General features: G+C 37.9%; 1 protein-coding gene across 3 annotated transcripts in view; it reads right to left on the bottom strand.

Annotated features, from left to right (window-relative positions):
* Nucleotides 1–19,109, bottom strand: part of PLA2G4A (phospholipase A2 group IVA) — a 160,386-nt gene that overhangs the window by 71,388 nt on the left and 69,889 nt on the right. For all 3 annotated transcript variants that reach the window (XM_002760284.7, XM_078355134.1, XM_078355133.1), the window contains 3 exons: nt 17,421–17,458; nt 13,721–13,862; nt 56–192 (listed from right to left, as the gene is read on the bottom strand). In XM_002760284.7, coding sequence (XP_002760330.1) covers nt 56–192; nt 13,721–13,862; nt 17,421–17,458 — 317 coding nt within the window. The remainder of the gene's footprint in view (nt 1–55; nt 193–13,720; nt 13,863–17,420; nt 17,459–19,109) is intronic.

Genomic DNA, 19,109 nt, shown 5'->3' with positions numbered 1-19,109 from the left:
AGTTAAATCCTAAATATTTAAAATTATAGAACTAAAATTAAAAATGCATACTGACCATGTGGAGCCGGACAGACCAGCAACGTAGGTAGCACAATCCAGAATTCCTGATTCGTACAATGCCTTCATCACACCAGAGAATCCCACCATGGCTCGGAAACCCCCACCTGAACCCAATATGGCTACCACAGGCACCTGAAATGATGTGACACAGATTTGTACACAAAGTAAAAATCATAAAATACGGTTCCCTTTAATCTCAATTTTTACATTATATATCCCATATTTTGTCATAAAGAAATGCAAGTTAACTTCATACTTTAGTAATGGCCTAATTTTTTAAAGGAAGAAAATAAGGCCGGGTGTGGTGGCTCATGCCTGTAATACAAGCACTTTGGAAGGCCAAGGTGGGTGGATCACCTGTGGTCAGGAGTTTAAGACCAGCCTGACCAATATGGTGAAACCCTGTCTTTACTAAAAATACAAAAAAAAAAAAATTAGCTGGGCATGCTAGAAGGTGCCTATAATCTGAGCTACTTGGGAGGATGAAGCAGAATTGCTGGAACCCAGGAGGCAGAGGTTTCAGTGAGCCGAGGTCGTGCCATTGCACTCCAGCCTGGGCAACAGAGCAAGACTCTGTCTCAAAAAGAAAAGAATGTTCCATATAAGAAAATTAAAAAGCAATGTCTATTGGAAAACAGATATTATGAAAATGACCAACTTACTCTATTTAATAATAACAACAATAGTCTATATTTGTTCAACCTTTTGCAAATTTTTGGCTTGCTTTCAGGAATATTGTTTTATTTAACCCCCAGAAATCATGTAAGGTGAGCAGAAGGGAAGTATTTGTTGGTTTTGCAAATGAAAGTTCTGTAATGATGCCTGATGTTACTTGTGTAAGATCTACTAGCAGTTGATAAGCACCTTGCCTTCAAGTTACATTTACAGAGAGAATCTCTAACATCTGGTGACCGAAAGGTGGGTGGTCACACTTAGGGCTTCTAGCTTTGCTCTTAAGCAGATGATGCTATCATTACGCAGAACAAGGTTCCCAGAGCAAGAAGTTAGGCAAAGGAAGAAACAGTGTGCTCGCTCTTAGAAATGCTGAGTATCTTTGGGAGGCCGAGGCAGGTGGATCGCAAGGTCAAGAGATCGAGACCATCCTGGTCAACATGGTGAAACCCCGTCTCTACTAAAGACAGAAAAAATTAGCTGGGCATGGTGGTGCGTGCCTGTAGTCCCAGCTACTCAGGAGGCTGAGGCAGGAGAATTGCCTGAACCCAGGAGGCGGAGGTTGCAGTGAGCCGAGATTGCACCATTGCACTCCAGCCTGGGTAACAAGAGCGAAACTCCATCTCAAAAAAAAAAAAAAAGAAAGAAAAGAAAAGAAATGCTGAATATACAACATGAATATATTATGTTTCAAGTATTGGAACCTGAACCCTGAGTGGCCACTTACCAATATGATGTATACATATATTCGTGGGGTGATTATTTTACAACCAGAAGGACCAAACAGATTGTAGTCGTAAGATATAGTAGTTGTAAGGAAGCCAGATATGAATTTAGACAAAGAGGAAGGATTTGAATTAAGCCTTGAAAGGGGGTTGAGTATATAGGCAATATAATAATAATAATAATAGCAAATATTTATGCTTTAAATTGAGAAAGAGAAATCTGCAGAGGCTGGATCTTATTAGAGTTAGAGCAGTGGATAGCAGAACACCTACGACTAAATTCCTCACCTAAATCTGTTCTCTAACAACTGGTCTCAAATCAAAAAACATTAGGCATCAAGCTACATGCAAACTGGAAACCTCATAATGAGGTTGTGCAGTGCAATGGAAGGATCTAAATAGCTTTGAACCTGTGTGTGTGTGTGTGTGTGTGTGCGTGTGTGTGTGCGTGTGTGTGCACGCGCGTGTGCGCGTGTCTGCGTGTGTCTGCATGTGTGTGCGTGCGCGTGTGTGCGTGCGCGTGTGTGCGCGCGCGTGTGTGCGTGCGTGTGTGCGCGCGCGTGTGTGTGTGTGTGCGTGTGTGTGTGTGCGTGTGTGTATCTTTATTTTGATGTATATAGGTTCGCATAAACACCATGCTCTCAAACAGATTTTAAAATTGTAAATAAAGTAAAATATGTAAGTCCTTAAAAGCTTGTCTGGAGGGGGAATTAAAGCTAAGATAGGAAACTAAAGTACGTTATAGAGAGGGTGAATAGAGTAAAATAAAGTACTAGGTGCAACAGCAGTTGTAAGGAAGCTAGGTATGAAATTAGAAGGAAGGGGAGGGATTTGAATTCAGCCTTGAAAGGGGGTTGAGTTTACAGGCAGTAAAATAACAAACGACAATAATAATAATAAGAGCAAACATTTAACATTGCCGTGTGCTCAGTTCTGGGCCTAAGGTTCAGACGAAGACAGTCATAAGCAGGAAAGGGTATGAGATTTGGGAACCAAATTAGTATTGTAGCAGGAGTGTACCAGGGAGTTGGGAAGACAGGATTATGAAGCGCATTAAGGAAAAACAGTTTCAAGGTTGATACTGCAGGACGCAGAAGGTTGTTCATCTTCAAAACCTCTTTGGGGGCCTCTGAGTCTGTAGGTACGGTTAATTGTAGCACTGTATTATTAAAAATAACCAACCCAATACAAATCAGGTAGTTTAGAATAGAGGAAAAAAGTTCTTAGTAACATTATACCGTTGACTTCAACACACCGCAAATAGCCTGCACTGTTATTCAGCAGAAGATTTAATAAGAAAAACTGGGGAAATGAACATAAAAGCTTCTCTAATCCTAAGAAAACAACTTCCCAGATGTCCTTCTTCAAATGCCAACAGCACAACACATACTGAAGATGCTCATTGTATGTTGCTTGGAATTTTCTGGAAACAGCCTCCTATTAAACTGGAATTCATGTGTTAGGGAACCTACTGTTCTCATTATTGCTTTGAAGTAACTCTACAGGAGGTTTTCAGGTAAGGGTGTTAATTCAGATACTTCTGTTGTCATCAGGGGAAGGAAAATGTCAGATATTTGTACGTAAAGTTGAATAATCAGATTATAATTACCTTCATTTGTTGAGCTTGCATTTACATTATATCATCTAATTTTCGTAACATATCAGTACATATTATTACACCTTTTTTTGTTAGTTTGTTTTGTTTTTGAGACAAGGTCTCTCTCTGTCCCCCAAGCTGGAGTCTCTCTCTGTCACTCAGGCTGGAGTGTAGTGGAATAGAGACAGGGTTTTTCCATGTTGCCCAGGCTGGTCTCAAACTCCTGAACTCAAGGGATCCATCAACCTCAGCCTTCCAAAGTGCTGGGATTACAAGCATGAGCCACCGCATGGGGCCAATAACCCCATTTTTAAAAATAAAGCATTTTAAACACACACACAGAGACATTTTTTCCAATATCTCAAAGCTAGAAAGTGGTATTTGGAGTCACAGCTGGATCTATCATATAACAAAGCTATTATTTCATGAAGCTCCACTTTGTCTCTCAAAACAAACAGCTCCTACTTTTCCCCAACTAACTCTGCGTCCCAAGGCCAAGAAAATCCTCTGTGGGCTCGGTTTACCTATGTATAAAAATATTGATCTTGATATATTGATATATAAAAATATTGATCTTGATATATTGATATATAAAAATATTGATCTTGATATATTGATATATAAAAATATTGATATTGATATACTAATATATAAAAATATTGATCTTGAAGCTTTTAGCCACTAGTAACATTGTAGATTCCATAACATCTATAGAAACATGAATAATAAAACTATAAAATTCTAACTATGAACTATAAAAAGAATGGAAAATTAGATTTATTAAGAACATATTGTGTGCCTTGCACTCTCTCATGGACCCTTTGATACAATTTATTTCATTTAATCTTCCCAACTCTCAAAAGGAAGTCATTGTTTCATTTTTCAAGTGAGGAGTGCAGACACCTTGTCCATAGATACCTAATAAGTAGTACAACCAGGATTTGAACTGAGATATGACTGCCACCAAAATTCCTTGCTCTTTCCTCTTTGTCATTGCTCAGAAAGAAAGGGGTAACCTTTATGGAGCGAAGCCATTGATGTTTAGTCAAACTGTATTTCAAATTATGTTTCACTTCAAATAATATTGGAAAATTTTACACGATAAACAAAGCCCACATTTGGAGATTTAATAGCCTTGCTCATTCTGAAATAATGTTCAAAGAAATAACACGGAAGTTATAAGGTTCGGCTATTAGTCATGATTCTAATACAAAGAGAATCAAACAAGTGTTGCTGAGAAGGTTTGGGGTTCGCTAGTATTTACGTATAAATGATGTCAACAAATATTTCCCATACTTCTTTCATATGATTACGGGAAATGAATTTTCATTTACCAAAAACCCTGTGTTTTGATTTACTTATCCTGATAAGCTTACTGACATTACTGCCTCCCTTTCAAAAGAAAATTCTGAAGTACTCAAGAATATTTTTGTTTTTCATAGACAAGTACGTTAGAACATGTCTCTCCTTGGCTCCTGTATTAGTCAGGGTTCTTCGGAGAAACAGAACCAACAGGATGGGTGGACATGCGGAAAGCGATTTATTGTGATGAATTATCTCATACCAACGTGGAGACTGGCAAGCCCAAATCTGCAAGATGGGCCGCTGAGCGCACATTCTAATGGTAAGATAATCTGCTTATTGAAAGTAAGCAACAACCTCAGCAGGAAATCTAGCACCTTTACTTTTCTTTTATATATATATATTTTTTTTACTGCACTTCAGGTTCTGGGGTACTTGTGCAAAACATGCAGGATTGTTGCATAGGTACACACATGGCCATGTGGTTTGCTGCCTCCATCCCCCCCATCACCTATATCTGGCATTTCTCCCCATGTTACCCCTCCCCAACCTCCCTACCCCCTGCAGTCCCTCCCTTATTCCCCTGCAACAGACCTAGTGTGTGATGCTCCCCTCCCTGTGTCCATGTGTTCTCATTCTTCAACACCTACCTATGAGTGAGAACATGTGGTGTTTGTTTTTCCTGTTTTTGTGTCAGTTTGCTTCTGAGGATGATGGTTTCCAGATTGATCCATGTCCCTATGAAGGACATAAACTCATCGTTTTTTATGGCTGCATAGTATTCCATAGTGTACATGTAGCACCTTTTCTTATATGCCACTCCATTGCTCCTGATGTGTGGGCATTTGCTTGCCTCTCCCTGACCCGGTTTCCCTAACAGCTTATTTTTCTCAGCAGTCAAGGGCTCCAGGCCCCCTCAGGGTGCACCACCTTACTGAGTTCAGTCTGGGCCTCTTAGATATGTAGCTCTCTAGACCAGTGAGACCAGTTTCCAACTGTTTTATTCTTTGCCTGTTTATATCCCACCACTTATTCAGATAAGGAAACTTCAGCTTCACCTCTTGATTCCTGAAACCTGACCCTTGGAAACCCAGGCCTGCTCAGTCCATCTTTCTATACATCACTAAAGGGAGCCCTTCACTGCCTGCCTTTGACCTTGACCATGTAAAAGAGGAATAAAGATTGATAGTACAAAGTGCCATTGTCAGAATGAAGGTGGAAAAATATTCTCGATGAAGGAAACAGCAGAAACACAGGAATGGCCATGCTTATTGACAACTCGAGGTTGGCTGCTCTTATCTCCTTCAGAAACCGTCTTGCTCTGTCTCTCCCTCCCTGACTAGATGACGTCTCTATCTCTAGTCTTTCACTTAACTTATATGACAAGTGGCACTCAGAATTAATTACTTAAGGTCCCTGTTGTACTTCTGTTTTCATCCAAAGCTGTCTGTTTGTTTAAACTGAGGTACGGTCTTTATAGTCTTCCTTAAGAAGAAAGATTATCTCTTTTACACTCTGATGGAAAAAGAATGACAAGAAGAATCTTTTCTTCTTTCATTTCTCTTTACTATTCTACTTCCAGATTTTACTCCCCCCGACCAACCTTGTTAAGTTATAGCTAGTGTTTAGGGGACACAGAGACTGGATAGTAGCATTTCACTTCACAGACACAACTGTAATCTGAAAACTTCATCTGACCAAAAACTATTTTAGAACAAGAAAATAAATGTAAAAGAGTGGCCTCTGAACCATCAAAATACATCAAAAATCCTTATACACAAAGTCATATATCTTGTCCCCAGAAAAACATCTCAGCCCTCTTCTCATAAAGAAATTATATTAATTAGAGACACTGTTCTAACAGCAGGTTTGCTTATCAGATGTGAATTCCAGAGCAACACAGTTGAAAGAGAAAAGGGAAGTGTGAAGACATCACTTCAAGCAGCCAACCCGGGGCACAGAAAAACGGCAGCTGGACGCGAAGGAAGCAGGCCTGAGAATGCCCGGATGGGTTCAGTCTCAGCAAGAAACTACACATTTAAGAAAGATTTCTATCTACATAATCAAAATGACTATTTTTTAAAAAGTTTTTAGTATTTAAGAGAATAAACCGTTAGATTGTAGAAAACAGTAACTATTTGACTAGTTCATTACACAGGCAGAAAAACTAATTTAAAAGTAAGGCTGTAGTAAATGGAACAATTAGTGACCATGCCTGCTATGCCACAGAACGGTGGCGCCCGAGGACATGTGTAATATGACTGCTTTACTGAGTCACCATGACGTGCCGCTATACATTTCGCTGGATGCTTTACGGGCGTTCGTACTCATCTCCTTACCCCAGCAGGAGACCTTATCATCATTTTACAAGTGAAGCGCAAAGGGCAAGCAATGTGCCCAAATCCATTAAATACTCCATTCAACATTGAGTTCCAGCCTGGATGCTGTTCTTGTTCATTGCACAAACTGCCACAACAGCCCACTCTTCCGTACCTCAGAGAGGCCAAGTGGCCAGTACTAAACAGAAAGTGAAGGCCCTGACAGGAAGCAAAGGATGTGGAAAGCTAAGAGATCCAAGAAGTAACATAAAAATAGAAAAATGTGACTTTTGTTATGGGAACGGGTGGTGCTGATAACTTCTAAGCTGATTATTTCTGCCAAGAGAAAACAGCGCAGACTGAAACCAAAAAAGCAACAACAAAAGTTTTCATTCTAGAAATGACTTCCAAACACACGAATTTCATGTTTTTTGAAGGACAGCCCAGAGAAAAAGCATAATTAATTACCTCATTCCCCATCTGTTGCAGAAAACTTATTATACTGTCATTATATGAATATTAGGCAAAGTCATATTTTCCCAGGAAGACTTACTAATCCTTTCCACAAAAGGAGGAGTGACTAGAGGTGGCAGCAGAAACTTATTTTTGGAAAAGAAGAACCTAAGAAAAAATGCCAACCAATGTGTCCTACATAAATTTCTAACTCAAGAGTCTAAGCCAAGATCTCATCAAAATCTCCTCCTTAACTGGTGTCTCCCTGGCAACCTGATACTGGTGCTCCTGTTTCAGAACCATGATCTCTCTCCCTTTAGCAAATTTCCTCCATGCAGGCAATGCCTAATTTGTACCCTGACTCACAGAACAAAATATTCACCAAGGATCGACCATACTAGGAGCTATGCTAGGTGTTTGGAATACAGAGATGAATAACACAGATATTGCCCTGGTCCTCATAAAACTTAAATTCTAATGGAGAAAACAGTCACCAAATAAATATTTTTACAAGAAATTTTTAAAGTACCAACCATGCTAAATGCTGAGGAAAGAATGTGCATATGTGCCCTAAGAGAGTACAACTGAGAGAACTAACTTAGACCAAGGGGAAAGGAGGGAGGAGATGATCTGGAAGAGTCTCAGAAGAAACTGCCTGATTAAAGCTGTGCTGATTGAAGAATGGGAGAGTGTTAGCTATGAAGCAGTTGAAGTGGAGAGCGGGGTTGTACGGGTGAAGTGGAGAGCGGGTTTGTACGGGTGAAGTGGAGAGCGGGGTTGTACAGGGGAAGTGGAGAGCGGGGTTGTACAGGGGAAGTGGAGAGCGGGGTTGTACGGGTGAAGTGGAGAGCGGGGTTGTACAGGGGAAGTGGAGAGCGGGGTTGTACAGGGGAAGTGGAGAGCGGGGTTGTACAGGGGAAGTGGAGAGCGGGGTTGTACAGGGGAAGTGGAGAGCGGGGTTGTACGGGTGAAGTGGAGAGCGGGGTTGTACAGGGGAAGTGGAGAGCGGGGTTGTACAGGGGAAGTGGAGAGCGGGGTTGTACGGGTGAAGTGGAGAGCGGGGTTGTACGGGTGAAGTGGAGAGCGGGGTTGTACAGGGGAAGTGGAGAGCGGGGTTGTACAGGGGAAGTGGAGAGCGGGGTTGTACAGGGGAAGTAAAGAGCGGGGTTGTACAGGGGAAGTGGAGAGCGGGGTTCTACGGGTGAAGTGGAGAGCGGGGTTGTACAGGGGAAGTAGAGAGGGGGGTTGTACAGGGGAAGCCCATTGGAGTGAGAAGCACCACCATACTGGAGACCTCCAGCTGGGAAAAGTTTCTTTAGAGACAGAAGTAAGAAGTACTTACTGGGAGGGGGTGTGGGAATTCAGGATAAACTGTCAAAAACGAAGCTAGAAAGAATCTGTGCAGCTAAGAGTTGAAGAGCAGTGGAAGAATTTTAAGCTTGGCATGGGTGGAATTTGATTTCTGTTTTGAAACGTTCACTCTGAATTCATTGCAAACAGAAAGTGGGAAGAGGGAGACAAGTACAAGTCGTCTCAATACAGAAACATATGTAAGTCCTCTCTATACAAGGCATAAAGACAAGACTTGGTGCTCAGCTTTAGACAGGCAGAGTGTGAGATGTAAAGAAGTCAAGTGAGTGTAGATATTTAGATCTGAAGCTCAGAAGAGAGGTTCTAAGTTGTTGATCTACATGTGAAAGTCCTTAGCACACAGATGTTAGGTGACATCATAAGCCAGAGAGAAATTGCTTTTTGTCGTTGTCGTTTGAGACAAGGTCTCACTTTGTCGCCCAGGCTGGAGTACAGTGGTACCATCTTGGCTCACTGCAGCCCCTACTTCACAGGTTCAAGCGATCCTCCTGCCTCAGCCTTCTAGGTAGCTGGGACCACAGGTGTGTACCACCACGCCTAATTTTTTTGTATTTTTTGTAGAGATGGGTTTTCACCATGTTGGCCAGGCTTGTCTTGATCCTCCTGCTTCGGCCTCCCAAAATGCTGAGATTACAGGTGAGAGCCACCACACCCTGCTGAGAATCCTAGATTTAAATCCCAATTGCCTAGAAAAGTGTATTTCTCATGCAGCATGGTAGCATGCACCTGTAATCCCAGCACTTGGCAGGCTGAGGCAGGAGGATCACTTAAACCTGGGAAGTCGAGGCTGCAATGAGCCAAGATGGTGCCACTACATTCTATCCTGGATGACAAAGCAAAACCCTATCTCCAAAAAAAAAAAAAAATAGAAAATAGAATGGAGATAAAGAGGACTTAGGACTATGACTTGAAGAACTACTATATTTAAGAAATGCTCAGATGATGAAGAGCTGGTAAAGGACACCAAAAAGGCATGACGAAGATCACGAAGAGGTAGTAAGTGAAGGGCAGACGATGTTTCAAAGCGTAAGGAGGCGTGTCATTTGCAGCTGCAAGGTTAGGTAAGCTAGGGCGAGAACAAGATCCTGTGCGTTTAGTAGTACTCCTGACTAAAGGAGGTAGAGAATGAGCTTGTACAGAAAATTCTGGAGACGTTTGTGAAGGTAAGGGGAGAAATAGAGCAGAAGGGAGGAGAGAATACAGAATCCAAGAAATGGTTTTTGTTCTTTTTTTCTTTTTATATCGGAGTTTAGAACATGTTTATCTTTTTATAGGAAATATCCACAGGTAGATGCTGACAATACGGGTTAAGAGTGACCTGGGAAAATATGAATAGTAGCTACATCGGGGTTCTCAAGAGGAGCTTAGGATCCGTATCTGATGGCCATCTGCATTTGAAAGCAAAGGGAATAGTTTCTCCATTGAACTAGGAGGGAAGTTAAAGGACAGGCATTGGTTATGGAGTATGTCAATTCCATAGAAAGAAATGAAGCATTCTTCATCTCCTAACTTTTTATTTCTCTTTCGTTAAGAGACAGGACTATCTGTTGCGAGGAGAACAGGAAATATTCAGCTGTTAGCAGTAAAGAAAATAACTGTTGCAAATAATGAAAGCAATTAGGCAGGGAAACTCTGAGATTGCAAGGCACGATCTCACAAAGTTGACAATCTTGACTTAAAAGAAGTATGAATTTCCTAATTGTTCTTCTAGCAAGCTCATACCTCAAGGCATGGCCAACAGTCTTCAACTCTGAAAGAAATTTCTATCATCTCTACTGCAGACAGAAAGTGAGTCACCTTCTTGCAATTATTCATATCCCTCAGTTCACATCTCTTTATTAAGAACTTAACACATCGTTGGTTTTGTCTGCTTAAATATCATTCTTCCAAACAAGGCTTTAAAAATCACTAAGGAAAGTAACCCCTCAGGGCTAGCTATCTCAGCTTTATTCTTTTCTAGCACCTAGCACAGTACCTCAATAAATAACCAGTGTTAGAAATGAAATGAATTTGTAATATCATTTTTCTGTTTTGAGGGTATACCAATACCAAATAAGGATGGAGACCAAAAAAAAAGTTGTAGAATTGCTACTGAAACGTTATCTACATTAAAAGAAACACGCATACACACACTAAAAGCTTCAGAGAAGCTAGAAATTTCTGAAGAATGTATAGAGAAAGCAGTTTTTTCAAGAACTAATTAGCCTGACAAGATAACCACACATTCTAACAGGGATCTATTACAGTGACAAGCAAGATACAGGATTTGGCCAGGCATGGTGGCTTGTGCTTGTAATCTCAGCACTTTGGCAGGCAGAGGTGGGAGAACTGCTTGAGCCCAGGAGTTTGAGACCAACCTGGGCAATATAGCAAGACCCCACCTCTAGGAAAAACAAAACAAAACAAACTATACATATATATATATATATATGCACACACACACACGAATCATCTGGGTGTAATGGCATCATCCATAGTCCTGGCTATGTGGGAGGCTAGGAGTTTGATGCTGCAGTGAGCTATGACTGGACCACTGCACTCCCACCTGGGCAACAAAGCAAGACCCTTTCTTCAAAACAAAACAAAACAAAATGGTAGATGCAGGATTGAAGAGAAGTCTCCCTCTTTCTAAAACATAAACTTAAATGAAGGTTTCACTTCTCTCCTTAGTTTCCTTTAAGCAAAAATTCCCCTTAAACAGCATCTTAACTTAGAATCTACTCCCATAACAACGCAAGCCACTCTGGCATTAGTAGGTTGGCTTCTGAACCCTACGCACACCTGAAACATATTTGGAAATCTGCAACCACATGTGGGACAGGCGTGGTCATTTGGCTCCCTTACTCAGAATGTATGTCTTATTTCCAGTTGTATTCTGCCTTTAATTTGCAATAATCCTGAATTCCTACAAGAATTAATTATGATATTATTTTATGAAAAATTTAAGGAAATTAATTCCTACAATAAATAATTCAAGAGTATACTATGCATATATGTTTACTGATGTATTTGATTAAAACATTATTTTTATGAAAATAAATTATATTCACTTGATGTATTCAATTAACAGAAAAGCTCAAATAAAAAAATAAGTAAAAAATTACCTGATATGCCACTAACAAGAAACTTCATTATCATTTGATGAGCGTCATTGCAGCAATTAATCTTGGTAGGTTTCAGATAGAAAGATGGACAGATAGAGGGGGAGGGGGGGAGAGAGAGAGAGAGAGAGAGAGAGAGAGAGAGAGAGAGAGAGAGAAACGTAGATAAGCGATTTGATAGGTGATTGATAGATACATAGAAGAAATAAATGAATGGATAGGTACCAAAAGTAGATTATAGGTAGCCAAAAGACATATGACTGAATACAAATCATGTTATATTTTACTGGAATTTAAGAGAAGAAAAAGAAACAGAATTGAAGGATAATACTTTAAATATTTGTTTATAATATATGTGTATTCTAATATTTCTCCATAATTAGAATTATAAATCATTTCTTCATCTTAATGATTTTTATAATCCTAATTATGGAGAAATATATAATATGGAGGATTATAAAAATCATTAAGAAATGATTTATAATCCTAATTACGAAGTCAAATACACATATATTTATAAACAAATATTGAAAGTACGATTTGGTCAATTTTTGATATCATTTAACTTTACTACAAAACATAAAGAATTTGGACCATTTTCTTTTTTCTTCCATCATGTCTGCCTACATTTGTTAATTGCATTATTATTAACAAGATTTACGGCATTTTCTTCTTGTTCTAGAATGATGATTTCCAGTTTAATTTTAGCCTACATTTAAATTAAGTAAGTTTAATCCTTTTACATCTGAGACTAAACTTTTCCTATTGATAAAATAAACACCATTGTATGCATATATAAGTGTGCCTTTGAAAAATACATATATATAAATAAGTAAATAAAGTGTGGTGCATTCAGACAATGGACTATTATTTCGTTCTAAAATAAAATTCACTATCCAAGCCATCAAAAGACAAGGGGGAAACTTAAATTCACATTACTAAGTGAAAGAAGCCTATCTGGAAAGGCTACATACTGTATGATTCCCACTATATGATATTAGGCAAACTGACAAAAGGCAAAGCTACGGAGACAGTAAAAGCAAAAGTATCAGTGGGCCAAGGGGGAGAGGAGAGATAAATAGGTGGAGCACAGAGGATGTTTAGGACAGTGATCTACTGTGTATGATACTATGATGGTAGATGCGTGTCATTACACCTTCGTCCAAACCCCACAGAATGCGCACCACCAACAGTGAGCCCTAAGGTAAACTACGTCTTGGGTGATAATGATGTGTCAATGTGTTTTCATTGATGGTAACAAATGTACCACTCTGGTGTGAGATGTTGATAGGGAGTATAATCGTTAATTTTATTTATCAGCCTGACCAGACTAAAGGATACTCAAATCACTAGAAAAACATTCTTTCTGGGGGTGCTCATGAGGGTGTTCTCCAAAGAGATTAATATGTGACTCAGCACACTGAGTAAACGCCAACGGGTGCACATCATTCCATCCTTGAAGGACCGGAGGGGAACAAAAGGTGGAAGGCGGGCAAGTCTCTCTCTGTGCTTGAGCTGAGACATCCCTTTTCTCCTGCATTTGGACACCGTTGTTCCTAGCTCTCGTACCTTCAGACTCCAAGATGTCCACCTCTTGCCCCCACTGCCCCGTCTCTGACTGGGAGTCACTCCCTTGGTGTACCTTAGTCTCAGACTAAACTGCACCACTGGCTTTCCTGGTTCTTCAGCTTGCAGATGACATATTGTGGAACTACTTGGCCTCCAGAACCATGTGAGCCAAGCTTCATAATAAATCTCATATCTACTGTGTATATCTTTGGGTTCTGTTTCTCTGAAGAAGCTGAATAAACTTGGGAGGTTGTGCGGGGAGAGGAGTATATTGGAACTCTCTGTGCTTTCTGCTCAGTTTTCTTGTGAACTTAACACTGCTCTAAAACATAAAATAAAAATAAAAACTATAGCTGATAAATGTTACCAAATAGGGCATCATTTGCGATGATCTTCCTTAGAGTTTTCATTGACAAATCATTACCCTACCTTAAAAAAACTAAAGGAATAATGCTCAATCTCAAAATTGCCATATTTGGGTAAAATTCTTGGAGAAATTGTCCAAGCTAAATTATTATTAAAGTATAATAATGTGAAAAGTTTCCAACTCACATCACGTGCAGAATGCAATCCTTCACTATTCTTTGGACCCAACAGTTTCTTCATGCTTTCTCTTATGTTTTCTTTCCTCTGTTGTCTGAAAGTCTTCTCCTGATCACACAGAGCCATACTAAATCGTAGGTCTGGGCATGAGCTGTAATACCAAACAGATAAAGTCATGAGCCAGTGCTCCCAGTAGCCTGGTTTTCCATCCAGCCAGCTCCCCAAGTCCCTCCGAGCTACACGGATGTATGCTGACTGCTTCCCTCAAGCCACTTCCTAAGAAGGGACCTAAAATAAGAGGATAAACTCATGCCTGTCTTAAAGCAGCATTTTCCACAGCATGTTTTCAGAGAAAAAGGAGTTTTCAATTTTTTAGATAAAATAAACAAGCAAACAAACAGTCCCTGATAAGTTGAATATTATAAAAAAGACTGGGAAGTGCTTCAGTAAAGAATCCCATTGATATCTGTTTGGTACAGGATCTCCGAAACCCACTTGACCAAGAACTCCTTCCCTTATCTCTCCACCCTTCACTATTCCACCATCATAATTACTTCCTAACACCTCAAAGAGCCTGCATTCTGAGGAACATACTTGCAGAAATACCGTCTTAATTAATTGCCTTGTCTGATGGATGCCCCCCTCTGACAAAGAAAGGAACTTCTAATTGCAGAACTTGAGATAACCAAAAATGAGTTTACAACTAGAGGACTTTAGAACCCTTAAATTATATATACTTCTCCTTGTTAATAAAGGCAACGGCAATTTCTCTACACTATGCCAGAAACCACATTAGGTATTACATATGAATCATCGCAAGAACAATGGGAGTAATCACTACACATTATTATATAATCTATTATTATATATTGCAGCTTTATAAATGAGAAAACCGATGCTGAGAGGGTAGGACCACATAGCACACATGTGATGTACTTTCACCATGCAACAAGTCAGACATATCTTAGTACTGAAGTCTAAATACCAACTACTGAATTTAAAAATACTTAAAAATATATCAGTCTATTTTGGAATATCAATAAATCCAAAATATACAAGTCAAGAATTATCACCCATAAAATATTTGTCTCTTTACCATTCATAAAAGTCCTTACCTTAATTGCAAATCAATTTTAAATCTCATATATGTTAGTTCAGTATATTTCCTCCTTGTAAAATATAGAATGAGACTGCTAAGCCTCTGAGCTATTTTCTTTATGATCATATATGACCGTTCCAAACAATAATTACTACTTCCCAAAGGACAAATAGAGAAAGTACAATTAATAACAAAAAAACAATTTCACTAGTGAATTTAAATGATACTATTATTAAAATATTTTAAATACTTGTTTTTTAGTGCTAGAAAGCTAAAATAACACTAATATTCTCATGCATACGTTTTGGGAATATAAGTTTGTTAAAAAGCAATATTCAAATTATGCATATTAGCAATATAGCATGTTGAATTATAATTAGAATATGCATTCCTTTTAGCCTAATTCTATTTCTGGATAGCTACTTTAAGGGAAGTAACCAAAAATTTTTAAAGATATTTTAAAGAAATGGTTGTTGACCTGTATATGAAAGTATTGGGTTATATAATCACTAAATCTGATTTTGGAAATTATGTAACAAGGGGGAATACAGTAAGATAGTGAGTTAACATTTTTTAAGTCCAGTCTTGGGCTACGCTCTTTTCCTATTACTATTCTTTATAATAACATATTAGGTTAGGTATCTTCTAACCACTATAAGAAATTAAAATCTTGCCTGTACTGTTGCCTATATGAAACCTCCTCAATTTTATTTCCTTTTCTGCTTCTTAAAGGTAACCACTTTTTAGATTTCATCTTTATCATTCTAATATATTTGTTTATGCTTTTACAATGTATACTTACGTCCCTAAATAACAAAGTCATTTTGAAGATTCCTAGTTTTGTCATAAATGCTATCAGGGCAAATCATTTTTTCCAATGAGCACTTTGTTTTTCGAGAATCATCTGTGCTTATATAAATAGAAGTAATCCAAACATTTTTACCGTTGTGTAGTATTTTCATTATATTAGCATACTAAAATCTATTCATCCATAAACACTGAAATAATTTCCAGTGTTTTGTAAACTATTACCATTATTAGCATGTGGTATACCTGCGTGAAAGTTTCCTATTGTATATATACTCTTTAGAAAGAACATCTCATTTAATCACAGTAGATATGCTTAGAAAGTATTCTCTTCTTATTTCATCAGGGAGTAAAAAAGTGATTAGAAATCTATCAATGATTAACATAATTAGCAACTAGCCGATTTAAATCTAGGTCTTATTGTTCTGGAAGCCATGTTCTCTGTAATATACTGTGCTGTTATATATAATTTTTTTTAATGATCCTGATTTAAAAATAATTTTGAACAGTATAATGACCTAGAAGTTCTAAAGATACCAGCTTTTAAAATCTAGATGAAAATTCAAAAAATTCTGAGTAAGTTTATAAATGCAGTAATGGAATTATGGTTATTTCTTTTATGCCTTATTTTTAACTTTCTAATTAATTCTTTCCTGATTTTGTTATTTTTAATAGAAGGTATTATGTAGAAAATTTTTCTTTGAATAAATTGAATTTTTCCTTGAAAACAATTTCTATTACAGAGCTGACATAAATTAACATATAGAAAGAGAAGTTTTTAACATTATAAAAATATGGTTCTAATTACCTCGTGAAGACTATTTCCCATTAAACAAAAGCATTACTTCCATAGTCAGTCAAATAAAAAATGTTTCTAATCTTATGCCATAATATACCACTTTTAAGCAAGAATGAACTTAATACAAAATATGCCACAATAACCTGGACTATCCTTTGATATTTGCTGACATATATTAATAGGCTGTAGAAATAAATGCCAATCATTTACTAAGTCAAATCAACATGTTCCAGGGATCAAAATAAGACAAATAAATTCCTAAACCCAACGTACCCATTATCATACATTTGGCAAATCACCAGATGTGAAAATGTTAATTTTCGTGGCATTTGTGTAAAATATGTACTAGTAATTTTGGTCAAATCAAGTTTAACGGGGAAGTTCAGAGAGATGCAGAGAGGTTAAGGGAACTCATTATTACATCAGAGATCAGTTAGATCAAAGCAGACCTGCCTCCCCTAAAATTCACCGCTTGAAAATAAGTCCATGATTTCTTAATATTCATTTTTGGAGGCCACTTTGAAAGAGCAGCATGATTCATGGAACTTTATTAGTAGTGCTCCTGCTGGCTTACTGTGAACAAAATCAGTCTCAATTTTCAGGTTTTTCTCTATAAATATGATTATAGTTTCCTGTTTATGTTCACTTCTGGGTTTTTGAATAGCTACCTGAATCAACAATAGAAGATGTGCTTTAAAAACTACATTCATTTCTATGGGAGTAGAGGGAGGACTCTTCCAAAAAGCACTTGCTCTGACATTATTGTATGACCACCAAACTATTGGAAAAATGAGCAAAGCATATTAAAATAAAAGAATAATGAATATAAGAATATGTTTGTAAAAATTCTGCAGCTATCAACAGATAACAAAAAAGGTAAATGTAATACACTTTTCTATGTTCAAAGCTGTCAAAATTGTATTTATATAAAGTATATCCTTTAACAGTTTAAATAAATTAGTGGATCACTCATATTTCTCATCTAATTAAATAAATGCACTTACCAAACTTCAAGAGACATTTCTAGAATCATTTCAGTGACCTGAAAAAAGATATATTAATCAGATTAGATCATAAAGTAGATGTGTGTTTTATATAATAGAAATAAACTCAAAATAAATTTTGAGTGCCAGATTATTTTTAACCTTAAAAAACAAAACCTTCAAAATAAAAGTAACACAGCTCCATGAAGACCCTAAACTACAGGTGCATATCAGTAAACCAACTTTTTTTTTTTTTAATAAGTCGACTTAGCCATTTTAGCAAACATAAGAATTATCTCTGCCTGGTTGTTTTCCTCCCTCAGTAAAATAAAGTAGTTCACAATTACTATTTATAAAACATACAAAGTGCCTGAGATATAAAAGCTACTGCGATGTTGTGTCTATTATTTAGGAGCTGTCTCAGGCCACAAAATCAGAAGCTGTAATGGCCCTGAGGTTAGAGACAGCCTGGGTGGAAGTTTACGCATGTGTATTTGGGACAAGTGCAGGCCGCAGTAAGCTGGAAGTAAAACACCCATTCATGGCAGGCAGTAGGACCTAGGGTCCAGCCAACTGTGGTTAGCTCAGGAAACATCTACTAACAAGATATGGAGCCTCTTGGTTTTATTTATTTCAACACTATTGAAGCCTATTAAATATATTAAAGGACTGCGTCCTGCCAGAGAGACAATTTTGGTCTAAAGGAAAAGAAAATGACTAATATCTACTTAAGATATTAAGAGTTGTCTTTCCAGAGACTGTAAATCTGTTGTACAGAAAGGCCTTTTCAGTATTATCCCTAGCATTAGCTATGAAAAATGTAACTGTAGATTGTCATGAGAACCAAATGAGAAATGCTTTGGAAGTTGCTATACAACTCTAACCATGTTATTTTTATTACATCAACTGATATAAGACATAGAGAGAGCTAACTGGTTCAAGTAGAACAGAACTAGGATATACCTCTTGAAATATGAAGAGGAAATTTTTAGAATCAACATAAAAAGCTATAGGTTATTAGATTTACCCTCTTGAGTTTCAAGGAATGGAAAAAAACAAACTAGAAGCAGGTTTCCAAAAGGTTAAAGTAAGTTCATAGATGGCTGATTCTCAGTGCTGAATTCTATGAGTGAGCAAATGGTACTGAAGTCGTCCCTACACAAATTTGTCTCTCTCACTAAACTGTAAGCTCTGTCTTGTATAGGTTCCTATTACTAGTTTATCGTATAGTATTTGGCACACAACAGATAATACATATCTGTCAAATTACTGTTCGTGTGTGTTTGTCAGAAGGAGCACATTGGGCAACCTTTTCTTGTCAAACAGCTGATGATTACCGGAGGCAAATCATGGGATGGTTGACCCGGACAGCAGTTCCTATATATAGAATTCTATGAATCTTCATTCATCAAAGAAGCATATACATATATTTAAAGTTAATAAACTAATTGAGAATCCCAGGACAAAAGGAAGTCATGCATGCCCAGATGAATGTAATGTCAAAGGGTGGCTGGCTACCAGACAGGGGTTGCAGTTGCTGTCAGTTCTATCAATGGAAGCACCGCTCAGCTCGCAACCCAGAACATGACATCTGTTTCCCACTTCAAAATGTTAACTGGAGTATGGCAAAGAGGGCTTGGAAAACATTTTATATTGAATAACGTTACTCTGGATATTTAGAAGAAAACAAGATGGGTAAAGTATGGTCTG

Source organism: Callithrix jacchus, chromosome 18 (assembly GCF_049354715.1).
Source record: "Callithrix jacchus isolate 240 chromosome 18, calJac240_pri, whole genome shotgun sequence".
Lineage (NCBI taxonomy): Eukaryota > Metazoa > Chordata > Mammalia > Primates > Cebidae > Callithrix > Callithrix jacchus.
The sequence above is the reverse complement of the archived record's forward strand: the minus strand, read 5'-3'. Positions and strand labels throughout refer to the sequence as shown.